General features: G+C 39.6%; 1 protein-coding gene across 15 annotated transcripts in view; it reads right to left on the reverse strand.

Moving 5' to 3' along the window:
• mast4 (microtubule associated serine/threonine kinase family member 4) overlaps window positions 1–15,376 on the reverse strand; it is a 105,463-nt gene that overhangs the window by 27,564 nt on the left and 62,523 nt on the right. For 8 of the 15 annotated variants that reach the window (XM_030435044.1, XM_030435043.1, XM_030435042.1 and 5 more), the window contains 2 exons: window positions 14,049–14,129; window positions 2,012–2,100 (listed from right to left, as the gene is read on the reverse strand). In XM_030435044.1, coding sequence (XP_030290904.1) covers window positions 2,012–2,100; window positions 14,049–14,129 — 170 coding nt within the window. Of the gene's footprint in view, window positions 1–1,287; window positions 1,983–2,011; window positions 2,101–7,406; window positions 12,205–14,048; window positions 14,130–15,376 lie in introns of those variants that run through there. The other 7 variants (XM_030435047.1, XM_030435045.1, XM_030435055.1 and 4 more) reach the window with 3 other exon arrangements.

Below are 15,376 nucleotides of genomic sequence, written 5' to 3' on the forward strand. Positions count from 1 at the left end.
GCATGACAGGCACACAACTTATCAAAACTGCCTTGATGTTGCTATAAAAGCTGAAGTGTTAGAGATTGAAGGCAGGTCTTTAATGTGGGTTTTGCTAAAATGCAGTTCAGCTGTGCACATCACCCAAAGAGATCAAACTTTACAGAAGCAGCATCACAAACACACAGGTACAAATGGAAAGATAATTAAAAAATGTTGAGTGTTTGTTGCTTTAGTTGTCTACCTTAATGCACGCACACTTGCTTGCCTCGTCTTTCTGTTTCTCTCTACTTTCTGTTTTCTCTCTACTTTCTGTTTTCTCTCTACCAGCAACGTTATCTCCTTTCATCGTCAGTAGTACTTTTTATAGTCAACCAAAAACAGGATAGGAGAGGATTTTTTTTTCACCCACAATTTCCGTTGTCATAACAGCAGGTGAGCCGCTATTGGAGGGAGCTTGTTGTTAATTATGTAGCCGATCAAAACCAGTGTGCACCAAATGACATCACAACAACCAGGGGCACTTGCAATGTTGTACAAAGCAGTGGCATAAGTAGGCCTTTATTAAATAGGAGAGGTTGCATCACAATCAGTGCATTCACAGGAGGGCTGTGATACAAAAGAGTGTATTACGCTGCCAAGTATGTGTGATTGACTAGAGACTGGAGGGGAAGAGTCAGGGCTGATTTTCATATAGTTAATCGATCCACCCAGCTAAACTTTAAAAGGTACTTTGAAAGCAAATTTCTTACTTACTGAATTTGTCCTCCAATAACCATACACACCCTCTCTTTGTCTACATCAGAAACATCCACATACTGTATTACCTTGCTGGTTGTAGAAGCTTTGGGCCACTGAACACATTATACTGTAGGGACTTTCTGAAAGGCACCAATTAGCCGTAATATAAAAACAAACCTATGGTCCTGCATTAATCAGACATAATTACATCCTTCACTAAAGCGAGGGCCAAACGGTTAATTAACCAGAAGCAAGGATGGAACCACCTCCTGCGACGATAAAGAGAGGCCCCCTCCATGGTGGGGTACGACGATAGAGCCACTAAATCTTGTTAGTGATCAATGTCACATATTTAATTGCAATGTCATCTTAATCATAGCCAATTAAAGATGAGAATCTCTTCCTCTGGGAGTTCGACTGCACCTGAAGAGATTATCTACCGACTAGAATAACAGGAAATACAAGCACTACAAGCAGAATTCAAAGAGAAACATCAATGTAGAAACTTTCTTAATTGCTGTACATCAGTGGCTGCTGTAAATGGAACTTAAAGGATGTTTTTCTTACCTTTTATACCAATATTGCGACTGAGCCACAGTCTAAGGTCATCCAACAGCTGAATACATTCATTAGCAAGAGAAGTGTGGCTTTCTGAGTCTGAGTCCATCTTGAAATACTGACCGAACGCTGCGAGCTGCAGCTCTGCTTTTGCTGACCAATGCCAGGAAATAAAACGCCCCATGGTAAATGAGGCCTCCCCTCCCTCTGCTCCTGTGCATTTCCTCTCCGCAGGCCACCACTTCCTCTCAGAGCACAATCACTGACCTTCAACTTACCACTGTACAGTTAAATTCTCACCCAAAACACCACAGAAGTGACCTGACGGAGATTACCACTGAGAGGATGATTAAAGTTTTATGACTTCTTTTTAGTGCTTAGCTTTCTGTGTCTGGCAAGCCTTGGCACCCTATATTGTTGAGGGTCGGTCAATAATATTCAAAATGGTCATTAACTGAATGTATTTCCATTTTATAATATCAATATCATATGAGCGTGCAGGATAAGTGCTTCCATTTGCTTGAAAGCTACGGAGAGGGAAACAGAGACGGATTATAAATCTCCTTGAGCATTTTCCTGTGTTGTACTCTAAAACTTCATTTTGCTTTACACAATGGACTGCATTCCTGTGAGAGAACATTGTGAATTGTGTGCACTAATGGGTATGTTTCTAACACTGGGTTGAGGGAGCAGTGCACACGCATTAAAGGACATTTGTTGTACATAGACTTACCTGTAAGAGATGAGAGAGGGGAGTGAGGTCGTGGCAAACCTGATGACTGACCGCTTCCTATCAGGCTTTTTCTGTTGCTTGTTCTGCAGCTGTAAAACCACACAGTCAAATATTAGGCAGGACATTGGATGGAGAATTTTTTCTAATTGACAGCAGACAAATCTGAGTTGGTATGCATATTATTTTAATTATGTGTGGTTTTGAATGTGTTAAAATATGCGCTACTTTGTCAGTTTTTTCTGTCTCATCTATTCTTTTGTTTGGTGCCGTCATTGAGATTTACTGTTGTGTATTGGTCAACCCTTCTGTCTTGCTATTGTTCTAGCATTTAAAAAGACAAAAAAAGGAACTCATGTGCTCAAGTTGACTCTGACAGATATCACGGCAGTCAGTAAAACAGAGGAAACCTTTTAAACAACAAAGGGAACTGATTTGAATAGGCAAAAATCTATGGAAGCAAAGAAAGGTCAAAATAATTAGAATTTTTGACGGGCAACTGAACACACTACTGTGAAGTTTAGCCCCAGCTGTATACATAATGTTGACAGTTATAGCACTGAAACAACTTTACTTTTAAAATCCTCAACGTGAATTCACTCTTAATTATGGGAACACAAATTTGCAAAGAAAATGGCATTCCGCCGACAGTGAATTTGTGACTTGTTTCAAAGAATGCAAAAAGATATACCACCACACCAAACTTATTACAATCAATTAATAACATGTATTTCTAATAAATAGTCTATTAGAGACCACAAACATGCTGTCACCATAATATAATGAAGGGCATGTTTACAGTCCTGCCATCAACTGTAAATTTAGTGTTGAGAATATCTATGTAATATCTAATGTGTTGGTCATGTTAAAACACGACTGTGACTCATGATGAGCACCCTTGAAAATCAACATGCGACACATTAAAGAGGCCCAGTTTTTAACCTTGAGAGAGAAATGAACTAATTCAGTGTGTTAAAAAGCAGCTTTAGTGTTCAACATCCCGATTAGTCTTGGATTTACACTTTCAAATTAGAGGGTGTCAGTGGAAACACATAATGCCTGCAGAACATGAATTCATTTCAAGGTCAGAGACTCAATGACATCTTGTTACATAACCTCCTCAGAGAACTGAACCATTTTCAGCAGAGTTTTTAAGATGCTATTCAATAATTATTTCAATCATGTGCATTATACAAACACCACAAAAACTGTCAGACTCTCCAGTTTCTCTCAGTGTTTGAAGACTGAAGCCAGTTGGAGCTGTTCTCATATATATTACTGCATCCGTAAGCACCACACTATCATAGGATCAAGAGTTACCTCTCTGGAAGAACAGAAGTTATTTTTCAAAGGCAGATTGTCTGGCAGCAAAAACTTTCATTTTCATTCTTGCGGTGTGGCTTAGGAACAATAAAAAGTGAGAAAAAAGAAGGAACTAAATTTCACTTATGCACGGCTATAGAACAGCCAAGGAGTCCTTGACTCCAGTGATATAGACACATAACAACCGTTCATTTAGGACAGAGAGGGAAAGACAAAGCGAGAGATGGTGTCAGTCAGAAGTGCAGCTCTGCCTGTTGTCTGTGTGTTGCAGCATTGATCGCACGGAACGATCAAATGCACATGAGCTTCTGCAATGATGCAGAAATGCGTGAGCAGGCGCACGTCATCTCTTTGTCAACAGTGCTGAGGAGCAGCTCATACAGGTGCCACTGCAGAGCCTCAATGTCACCTCAACAGTAGTGACAAGCTCTGCACATTTTTACTAGAGTTGATAATAAGGTGCAAAAAGCTCCCCACACTCCATGTTAAGCACTAGAAGATTTGCTGCACCAATCAGGTGATTTCCAAATATTATGTACACATTTTAGTAGTCAAATAATCTAAAAACACCTGGCTAGAGTCTGGTTATATTATGCAAAGATGACAATGCTGCAAGTGTATTCTAGTGTTCTGAGGGATCAGTGCAATAGAGTGATATACAAGTGTCCCATGATTAACTTGTGCTCATATTGGTGTTGATGACCTGCAGAGAATTTCCCACAAATCTGATGCATCGATATAACAGTGACACCAGAAATATCAGTGGACAGAAGAAGAAGCCTCGCTCCTGCTCAGTGCCTGAGCAATTAACTACATACTACTACAATCTAATGAGATGATCAATAGATGACAAACAAATGTTCAGATTCATAATTCCCAACATTGAAAAGAAAAGTTTTGCGAATGAAAGTTGCCACATGGCAGAATGTGAATAATTTCACATTTCGTTCTGGTCAAACATCACATTTTGCGTTGCAGCTGTAGAATTATTTTCTGCAAGCGTTAAAAAACTTAATTTGCACATTTTTGTGGCTGTAGAAATATTTTCTGATATGTATTCAAAATCTTTGAAGGAATATTTTCACAAAGTCTAAGAGACACCACAAATTTCCCATCAAATATTCAAGACCCCCATTTGCTTCCACAGACTTGAAAGACTTTAGTAAAACTCACAGAAAAAAGTATTCCAAGTTGCTTGTAGTTCTCCGAAGTCCTGTTGCTGCCCCATTGTGGCACTAAAATCTAAATTCATCCCCCTAAATCAGTGGGGGAAACCCTTTTTTTGTAAGTAATCCTGTTCATCCATTTTACTCAGGTGGTTTCTAGGGCTAACCCGCACCATCAAGAGTGTGGACACATGCCATGAATCATTTATCATGAACGGGAGGGAGTGAATAATATCTGGTACACAGGTGCTCAGTCAAAGAGGATCAGATTTAACGAGATCTATTTATACCCTCTCACTGTGGATTAGGCCAAGAGAATGCCACGCTGCTGCCCAATCAAGCCTCTTGCTGCTTCACCCTCTCACTACCCATCATAGTGTTTGCACCATTACAACCTCTATTAGAGTGCTGAGTGCCACTAATAGGGACGTTAAAATGACTGCTTCTGGACTACTTTCAAATAAACTGCCACAGGTTACAATGACACATGGGCCATCTTCATCTTGTTTGATGTTAAGCTTAGCTTTAGTAGAGACACCTCCGTGGCCGGAAAGGCTGACTGAGGGGCAAAAAATAAATAAATAAAAAATACGTGTCTGTATAGTGGAGCTTTAAAGGAGGGATAAAGAAGCCCTGGGAGAAGACGATAGGGAGAAAGTAGGCCAGTGTTGTATGCTGTACTGCAGATGTGTGAGATTTCCTGGAACAGATCCATATGAGATTTACCAGGCTCGGTTATATGCAAAACCCTCAACCTCATCGAAACATTGTTGTATTACACGTGAAATCTCCACGAGCGTAGCAACAGAGCTCTTTTTAAATGCCTAAAAATACTCTTTCAAGGTGTTTATCAAAGTTTAAAATACTTTATAAATCACCATTTTACTTTACTTAAAATGGTACGTTTATTTCACATTCTACACTGACCTACATTACTGTAACTCTTTATTATTACAAAGTAATCTGAATCTGTCATAAACTCTTAGATTTCAGCTTGCAAACTTATTTTGGGCTCCGGAAGAGGCAAAAATAGATGATAAAAGCGTCTGATTTGCACAACTCTGAATCCAGATAAATCTGAAACGTCTGATCCTGACCCACGGCAACAAAAAAGCCATGATTAATCTTTTTTACTCATGTGGGTTTTGCTTCCTTGTCAGAGCTGTCAGGTGAGCTGACAAAGCGCAATGCCACATAAATTGCTGCTCCTCGCTGACAAACCCAAATTCAAAGTCAGACATATGACACACACAGCTCTATTAATAGTAGTTAAAAACTTGCTGCTCGGGTAAAAGCGATGCAGCCACTGGAGACACTGTCATTTTCTACTTCTGAAGATGTACAGTATTACATAGATTTTCAGAGACTCAGCTATGACAAATCTCTTATTTAAGTGCAGTGAATTAAAGTGCATGACATATTTAACTTGGAGATAATATGGTTAACGTTATGGTTGACAGAGCAAAGTTGTGTCACCTTACAGCTCCTTGAATGTTCACAAATCATTACAGAATACAGTTTTACTTTACAGGTTTTCCTATGTTGTCTCCTGTCTTATAACTGAATTTACATTGCTCGTTTACGATAACAGTTGTACCAAGTATCATGAATTTAAATCTAAATATTCTTATCATAATTAAAGCAGGAGTGTGAAAATGACTAAATGAAATGAGGGGAAAGTGGTCTTCAGGCAAAGCACTTACAAATGATAACACACATCAATCACTGTTCATTTGCAGGGCTGTAAAATTAATTGAAATGTGTCTGAGTGCAATGTCTAAGTGTAAAAATCTGCCTTTCTTTAATAAAGGTAAAATGTGTGACAAAACAGCTTCATAAGAAATGTCAAGAAGTCTCACATCATCATAGATTTTTTTGGGAAAAATGAAAATGGTGAGGAACAAAAATATAATTTCCAGTAATAGTGAATCATATTGCTCTTACAATAATCACCAAAATAATCAGAATATATACCATTTGTAATTAAACTAATCATCTGTTGTCAACATATGTATAAATATATGAGTTATAAGGTCATATTTACAGCCAATAACCAATCTTTTCACAAACACAGGGCTGAAAAACATGGCTGTGATCTTTAAGAAGCTCCAGTTTTCAATATCCGCTAAATCTGATTTTCAAGCGGGAGAAAAATGTTTATGCACTGCTGTAAGATGTCCACAAAAAAGCCACTATTTCATGTTAAGCTGTTCTGCACTATAAAATGGGTCAGGACAGGGATTAAAAATAAATATCGGTCATATGGGCTTCACCAAACCATATACAAAAATTGGGATCAAGTGGCTTAGCTGAAAACCAGTGTCGACACACTCTGAATCACATAAACCAATGACATGTTTTTAATTCAGAGATGTTAGGAATGTAAAGGAATGTTAAAATGCCAAATTAAATATATAGCACGGTATGAAACTGCAACATCAAAAGCAGTACTTTGTTGAAATAAATCTAGAAATTATGGACACCACCAACAACAACAACAATCAGTAACAGGAACATTAAAAACAATCAGCTTTTCCACCTTCCAGCTGTTAATTACTGGGGACAGCATATAGGAAGGTACGCATCCTGTGTGAGGAACATGAGACTGCCTCAAACAATAAACATTAAATTACCATTTGACTCACAAAGCAAATAATACACAATAGCCAAGAAGGGAACACCCAGCTTCGTATTCAGGCTGGCCTCATAAAAACTGACCTACTGTAAATACAAAGAAAAACATCCCTCCCTCCAAACACTGGTCACAAACAATACATGTCACGTCACCGTTTTGGTAGAAAAATACGATTTATACCATAGACAGACGTTGCATTTTATAAAGAAACACGTCGTTTGAACAACAAACCTGATTGCAGACAAGGAAACATTTCAAACCGTTTTCATGTTACCTTTTGGAGCGGCGCAGACGTGCTCCACTGAAGAAATGCGGCATGTTAAAGTTGGACAGAACTGTCCACAGACTAGAATCTGACATTGTGTCCAAGTCATGCCAGAGGGGAAGATGTAAAGGCGGCTTCTGAAGACCGAGTGAAGAGAAGCGACGCCTCTCAGGGTTCTGGAGGATGCGACCTCCAGAGCAGTCCTGACAAGTACTCCTACAACAGCTCTCCTTAGGTCCAAACTTCCTCTGCACAGGCACATCTGCAGCCAGCTGCGGCATAAACACACCGGCAGAGGACACGTTGTCCTCCTCTGTCCTCAAATAAAAAAGTAATCCAGGGAGGATCCTGAGAGGCACACAGACTGTGTGATCCAGGTCAGGTGTTGACAGCCTCCACTGTTGCAGGGATGTGACACCTAATACCAGCTGACTTTTTTGTTTTTACCGTCTCACTGCGACTGTGCTCTGTATCCCAAACACTCACCCTGCTCCCTTCGCGCAACATGCTTCATATCATGTAACAGGCATCTACCACTTCACATCCTGTGAAGGGGGGTTGTGAGACAGAGGGGTGCTGCATCATCAGCAGATGCTGCTGTGCACTCACAGCTTTCACAAACTGGCACCCCTCCAAAAGTTTGGTCGGTCAGTGTATTAAGCAGGGTCTATTTGAAATGGAAATGCTGTGTTTTTGCATGGATCTTTTTTTTTTTGCTGCTGCATGCACTCTTCCCTCAGCTGTTCCCTGTGTAGTCAGACGACGTCATTCATTTGATGAGAGCCTCACCTTAACTTCCTCACCTTTGATCTTTGCTGATAAGCAGCTGAACACAAATGACTACTGAAAAACACTCAGAAGTATAAGCACAATATCCAAATATTGATTGACAAATAGTTTTTTACTGTGATACAAATGACCTTTCAAAAAACTTGATTGGAAGCACTCACTCATGCTCATCCAAGCATAACACATTAAAATTCAAGTTTTGTCAGTCCAGTGATGAATTTGACTATCGAGTCCTGCGTGTATGTGCAAGAATTCAGGGTCAGCTCATCACAACCACCTGTGAGGAGCCAAATGCTGTGAAGCAGCCGTCAAGGCTACGAACGAAATAATATTCCAAGATCATATGAACCATTCGGAGCCTATCCCTAAGAGACTGACCTTAGGACCAAGCCATTGATTACTTTTATCCAATGACTACTCTCCACAGCAGAGTGCAAAGTTCAGCCCTGCAAACAAAAGCACCTCTGTGTGTGTGTGTGTGTGTGCGCGCTCTGAGTCTAAGGTCGCTGAAATCACATGATTGATGGAGTGAGGTATAGGTTTTACTTTCACAATCCAGCTCAAGACATTAATCTTTTCTTATCGAGCTTTAAGCCAAAAGAAACAGCCATCAAGCTCGAGTAAGCAAGTAAAAAGAAAGATAAATGAAACTCTCACTACAGCACGGTCTAATGTATAATATTAACAACACTTAAAATAGAGAGACTGTGATGGACATTTGTCACCATTATCTGACATTATTAACATCAACACCAAATGTTTAACTGAATAATTGTGTAAGAAGTTGTAAGAGTAATCAATAATAACTAGTTTGCAGCCCTGCTGTCAACACGAATGTTTCTCTGGTTAATAACCCTGGTAAAAACCTGACTGTATAACATACGGACGGAGCTTTTCTAGTTTGAAGAGTGAGGTCATAAACCTACAGTCTTCCCAATGACCAGCAGGGGGAGACTCCATTGGTTTCAAGAAAAACTTTATGTATAAACTTATGAGAAAATGATGCTACTTCTCACTTGATTTATTACCTCAAATATTTTAAGCTAGAAGGATTGCAAGGTCCAGCATCTATAAACAAAGTAAAACAGTATGTAATCGTGTTGTACTTCAAGGTCAATTTGTTTATTCAGTCATGGAAGGTTGAGACAGATTGTTCATTTAGTTTAAAATCAGTTAATGAACATAGTTCTCTTCTGATTAAAATTTCTCCCCAAAACTACAATGTGCACATTTAAGGTATAGAGAGGTATAAAAAAAATGTACGGTTATCATACTGTGTACATTTGTTTATACATATACTTGTACTGTATTTGTGTTGTTAAAAAAATATATACTTAAGGTTAGTGCCATGTTTTATGTCTGTCAGGACTGTATTTGTTGTTTAATTATAGTAAAGTGTTTGTTCAACCAAATCAACCCCTGCACTTTCATGTCAGGGTCACTGTTACTGTTATAATATTAATAACTGTTTGATACCGTATACCACAATACCGGGAAACCCTCATGCCACTGCAACCCGAGCAGGGATGAAAAGACTAACAGACCACATGAACGTCTAACACCAACATTGTTATCAGATCCTGTCCAATTATAACAGTAACAGTGAGCAGGAGAGCAGCAGAAGTATTTCACAGACTGGCTGAAAGCTTCTTTAAGGAAGTGCACAGTCAGACCTGAGGACCATCAGGATGCTGCAGATTAGTCCAATGATTTGCCAAGTGCATTGCCTGGAAGGGATTCAAAGGCTCAGGAGAAGAGACGGAGAGAGAAACCTACAAAGGAGGAACACTACCACGACCGGCACATCACCACCGTTTCTACTTACATGTGCCTCTTCTGTAATAAAGTGTTATCAGACGCCATGTATGTCGGTGTGTGTGCATTCCTTCAGAGTGGCTCAGTCCATCTCCCTACAGGCCAGCGTGACAGCCTTCACTCTAATTATGGCTCTGTTCTGTTTCTGCGTTCCACATTAGAAACGATGGTTCAGATGGTTCAAAGTCAAACTTGCATAGAGCAGCATGAGCTGGGAGGTCACCGGAAACATTCACATCACAAGCACAACATTTAGGTTACTGTCCTTCTGCCCACTGGTTTCCTGGCTGTTCTTAAAAATACATAGCACTGGTTTGGCTTTAGTAAGACACAGTATTTTTATGTGCAAAGATGAAGATTAGCAATCTTGATAACTGTTCGTGCTTCCCTACACCGTAATGACACACAGGGGATAAAATGTAATTCTTTGCAGCAAAGTGATTAGCACAAGAACCAACCTGTTATCATTCATAAATCCTGGGAAAGGTCAGAGTGTTTTGTGTGTATTCTGATGAGTGATATGGTTTATGGACTGTCTTATAGTGAGGGGCTATTCCTGGACTCCTCTTTGCTTTACGAGCAGGTGGCCATGTATAGGTGCAATGCAAGTGGAATTGTCTTTTAAACAAAGTTATGTTTACATTAACCATTTCTCAACAAAACACATTGTGTGTAGGGTGTGTTTGCACTGCGATCATTGAGATGAAATATAAAATGAATGAGAGTATAATAAACCACTGTGCAGAGATCTGACTCTACCTTGATCGAATTTCATATCTGCGCAGCTTTAAATACATCATTTCCTTTCTGGATAATCATTAAACAAAACCTGAAAACATAATGCAGTCACAGCAAATACAGACCATAGTGCCGAATCAGAACAGAAAAAACAGCCTCCGCAGTTTCATGTTCACATGAAAACAAGGTTTATATGCATAAAAAAAAAATCTGAAAACAATATAATACTGACCACAGAGTTGAATCAAAAGGGAAAGAAGCTGCCTGAAATGGTCACCATGTGCACCTTATTGTAATTCTGCTTGTATAAAAATGTTCCTGGAGGGTAAAATACTGCAATGTCACACTAAGGGCCCATCCACATGGAAACGCTTTTTGCGTAAATGCACATGTTTTGCATCGTTTTGGCCAATCGTCAAAATGGATCCTGCAAACGCACTATTTTGAAACCTGGTCTCAGAGTGAAAGAATTCGAAAACGCTGCACTTGCGTTCTCGTTTGGACAGTGAATCTGCATACTTTGTGTATCGATTAAGCTATCGCCCCACCCCTCGACCTCTTAACCCTGTGACGTCTCTTAACAGCAACAACAACCACAATGGCAGACTACACGCTTGTGTTTGTGCTGCAGAAGACATTGAGCCTATTAGGGTTACTACGGCAAAATATTATGCTCCTCTGCCACTACGCTGAGCAAAAAAGGATTATGGACAGGCGCATACGCCACATCATTTTAGATATGCCGCAAAGGGCTTTCTCCTTCTACTGTCTGTTTGTATACAGCGCGCAAGTTGTATGCACATGCTCCGTCTCTTCTTCTATAGACCTGGAATATGAACTAAAGCTAGTTGAGTCATTTATAATGGATCCATTTGGACGCAAGTATTCTTGAAACGATGCCAAGGAAGACGGGGAAAAACAATCGTTTTGGTACATGTGGACATGGCCTAACTTTGCCATCACCTTATTGAACATCAGTCCCTCACTACCAACCTGTCTCATATGCAGATTAGTTTGGTGCAAAGCGTGATGGTCCTACACTGCTGTATTTTAAACGCTTACTGCTTTTAAGTCAAAGATAAAAACTTTCATACAACTTCCAATAAAATTAAAAAGACTATCTTTCAAACTTAGCTCTAATATAGCCCTCATTCTGACGGTTTCTGTTGTGCACTTCAATCTCTTTTTCACCTGATTTGAACTAAATCTGTTATTTTTTAATGTCAATCTTTTTACCTTTACTGTATCTTATGATTTAAAGCACTTTCATTTGCATCCGTTTATTAAATGTGCTGTACAAATAAAGTTGACTTGCCTTTATCAAGATGTGAATCATACTGCCATCTGTACATTCACAGGTTACTGCCACATTCTTTGACAAGAGAAGTGCACCTCTATTCCAAACATGGCACACAGTGCTGCAACATCAAACTCAGCTTATTGCTGCATGATGGAATAAAAAATTGAAATTGTCAATAAATAAAAAGAAAATCCTCACAGTAAGTTCTTGTATGGCGCTGACTCACTTTAATGCCTTCTCCACTTGACTGTCTATGAAAGCAAAGCAGAACAAGAGGAGAGCAGAGGTGACATGTGTGGGTGTTTCATGCTATTCATTGATACAGAAAATTCTTCAGCATTTCGAGTTTTGAATGAGCCGAGGGAAAAAATTCAAATTTCATTTCAACTATTGGCAAGATCTGCCTCACAAGCAGCAGATAAAGGCAACTAAACCTGACAGAAAGCATAGACTGACTCCCTCTTCTTATCAGTACAACATAGACATTTCTTTAGCCGTGAGGCTTTCCACTGAAATCCTGCCTTTTTTCCTTTAGGTTTCCTCTGTTGAGTCATACATGGACCGTGTTTAAGAGACGCTGCTGCAGAAATGAAGAACCTATAAGAGAAGATCGCACGACTACGTTGAAGAAAAGTATCTTTAGTCAGTCAGAGGTTTCGAGAGAGTGGAATACAATTCCAAATCACATCAGACAAGTAAACAATTCAAACAACGGCTCATTAATACATAATGTAAGCACTAAATGCTTTTTGTTTTCTGCTTTTTGCAATATCATTCTATGTGTACTGTCAATACTGGTTTTATTGTTCTGCACTTCACAACCCTTCTTATTCGGTTTTGTCTCCTTTGTTTGTGCCCTGTTCTGTTCTGCTTGTTTTGTTTTTCTCTTTGGTTTGTTGTGTTGTTGTCCAGAAGGCATTTTAAAGACCTTGGCCAGGGGATATTGTCATTGAATACACTTAACTAAACTTAGGAGAAACCTTCTATTTTTTTTTTTTTATCACTCGCTGCTTCCCACTGCGATATCTCCCAATATATGTTACAATAGCCTACAATTCAATGCATGAAAGCAACCTTGTGACAGGTCCTTACAACATTATTGTCCAGTCGAGGCTGGAAAAACAGATCAACAACTTTAGCAGGATATGATTTGTGTAGGCGACAAACTTCTGATCCATTCTGTCAAATATCGATGCAGATTCTCAGATGCCTCTATGCTGAATCTTCCACGTCTGCATCCAAATGCATCTCAGAATCGAGAAATGTCGACACCTGTGCATATCGGGCTTCTTTTCAGGTTCTTGGTCACCTTTTATTTAAACAAACCAGTGATTACATAAACACCAGTTAAGAAACAGCCACAACAAGACGTCTTCAACATTAATGACCAATTTGAAAGAGAAACCCCCAATGATGATTTCGTTGAACAAAAAGACTTGTTTTGAAGGCTGCAACATGACTTTAGGAGAAGACATTTTATCTCAAACATCACTGATGCACATTAACCCCCAAAGAAATAATCTCTTCAGTGACACGAGGATAAAAGTCTTGATAAGTCTCGAACTCGACCAGAACACAGATTATTAAATACTAATCATAAACTGGTTGAGATTATAAGCAATAAGCCTGGATAGGAAACCATTACCAAGGAATCTAAAACTCGCTTTTTGAATGCTCTTCATTCCTAAATGAATCAATCCAGATGGGATTCAGACAGATTGAGACCATTCTTCACTTTGATGTTTTGCAAATGCCACAAATCCTACTTAGCACATGAAAGAGGAGCATAAACCTCCAAACAGAAAGGGGCAAGATGGGGGAAGGGGTGACACTATCAACATTATATAAGCACCATGTCCTCCTCCTTCAATGTCATCTCAATGGCAGATGATTTTAGGAGGGCAAGCTGAATTCCCAGTCGCAGGCTTGTGATGCATGAAGACAGGAATCAAACATGCACTAACAGGCTTTCGAAACAAAATATTCACGGTTAAAGAGCTCTCGCTTACCTCCAGAAATGAAAAGCGTGCAGCGGGCTGCACGGACTGCAGGGGCTAGTGGGAGTGGGGCTCAAGCTTCGGGGAGTGAGGCTGGAAGTTAAATGGAGTGTAGTGAATAGTTTGTCTTTTATCACACACACAGGACAGAACCCCCCCAAATATGCCTCCCCACAGCTCCGACACGTGTCCACATGAAGACAGCAGCATCATGAAGAGTAATGATCCCTGTCAGACGAACCTAAATCATGCTTAAAGAGCAGGTTCCCGAGGAATTTGTCTGATTCTGCAGGGTTTGTTTGACATTGAACATGTTGTTTACAGAGGTAAAGATTAACCTAATCTCACATTCTTCATTTATTTTCTTGTGTTCAGTTTAGAATTAGTGTGTATATCCAAAAAGACTCGCATTTTGCCAATGTGATGTCATAGATGGAGCCCTGTTTACACTGAACAGTGGCACTGCAGAGCATTAGGTCATATAGAGGTGAACAACTTTCACTGCAGTAACGCTCTAGAATACAGTTTTTAAAGGACAAGTCTGTTTTTTTTTTTCTTCAATATTATTCTTATTTCTAACAAATCCCATGAATAGACCAAAAACATCACGGTACATGTAGTGTCTGTGTAGCCGGATATATCTTCTTATCATATCCTTTGTACTCGATCGCTCCATTGTATCCTATAAACTATTAAAAATGAAGCAATGAGCCACAGTACTGCACTGAGTGACATCTTTCTTTTGTAAGATGAATATGACCCTGCAGTTTATTTTCATCAATACTTGTTATCAAGCGATCCTGCAAATCCATCTAGCCAGGATTCAAGCTTGTAGCCACTCACACAATGGTTTAACCAATCAGCATCCTTTCAGGAACTACTGGCTGCTGCAAGCCTGGTTTAGGTGTGATGACCAGCGAGACACTTGATGTTGTCATTACACAGTTTGGCCACTATGAAAACTGGCGCTCCTACTTTGGCTTGCATCAGTACTGACGATTTTATTTCAATCGAAAGGAGAGAAAAGCACGGCACTGACGGCTTTCCCTGATGGAGAAGATGTTTTCCGTCTTCTCCTGAATGGCTTTGTTGAGAGTTTGATTTACCAGCTGACTCTGCTTTTGGTAGCACTCTCATATGGTTGATCTGATTGGTTGAAGTTAGCCTGTGATAGACAGTGATAGCCTGTTCGTCCAATCAGCCGCCAAGTATACTTTCCTCCTTTAAACAAGGTTTCTGTGAAATACACCATTTGGTATGTCAGGTTAACGTACACCATCCTGCTATAATAAATACTCCCTCGCAAACCAAATATGTATTAATAGGCTGATGAAAATAGT

Source organism: Sparus aurata, chromosome 12 (assembly GCF_900880675.1).
Source record: "Sparus aurata chromosome 12, fSpaAur1.1, whole genome shotgun sequence".
Taxonomy (NCBI): Eukaryota; Metazoa; Chordata; class Actinopteri; order Spariformes; family Sparidae; genus Sparus; species Sparus aurata.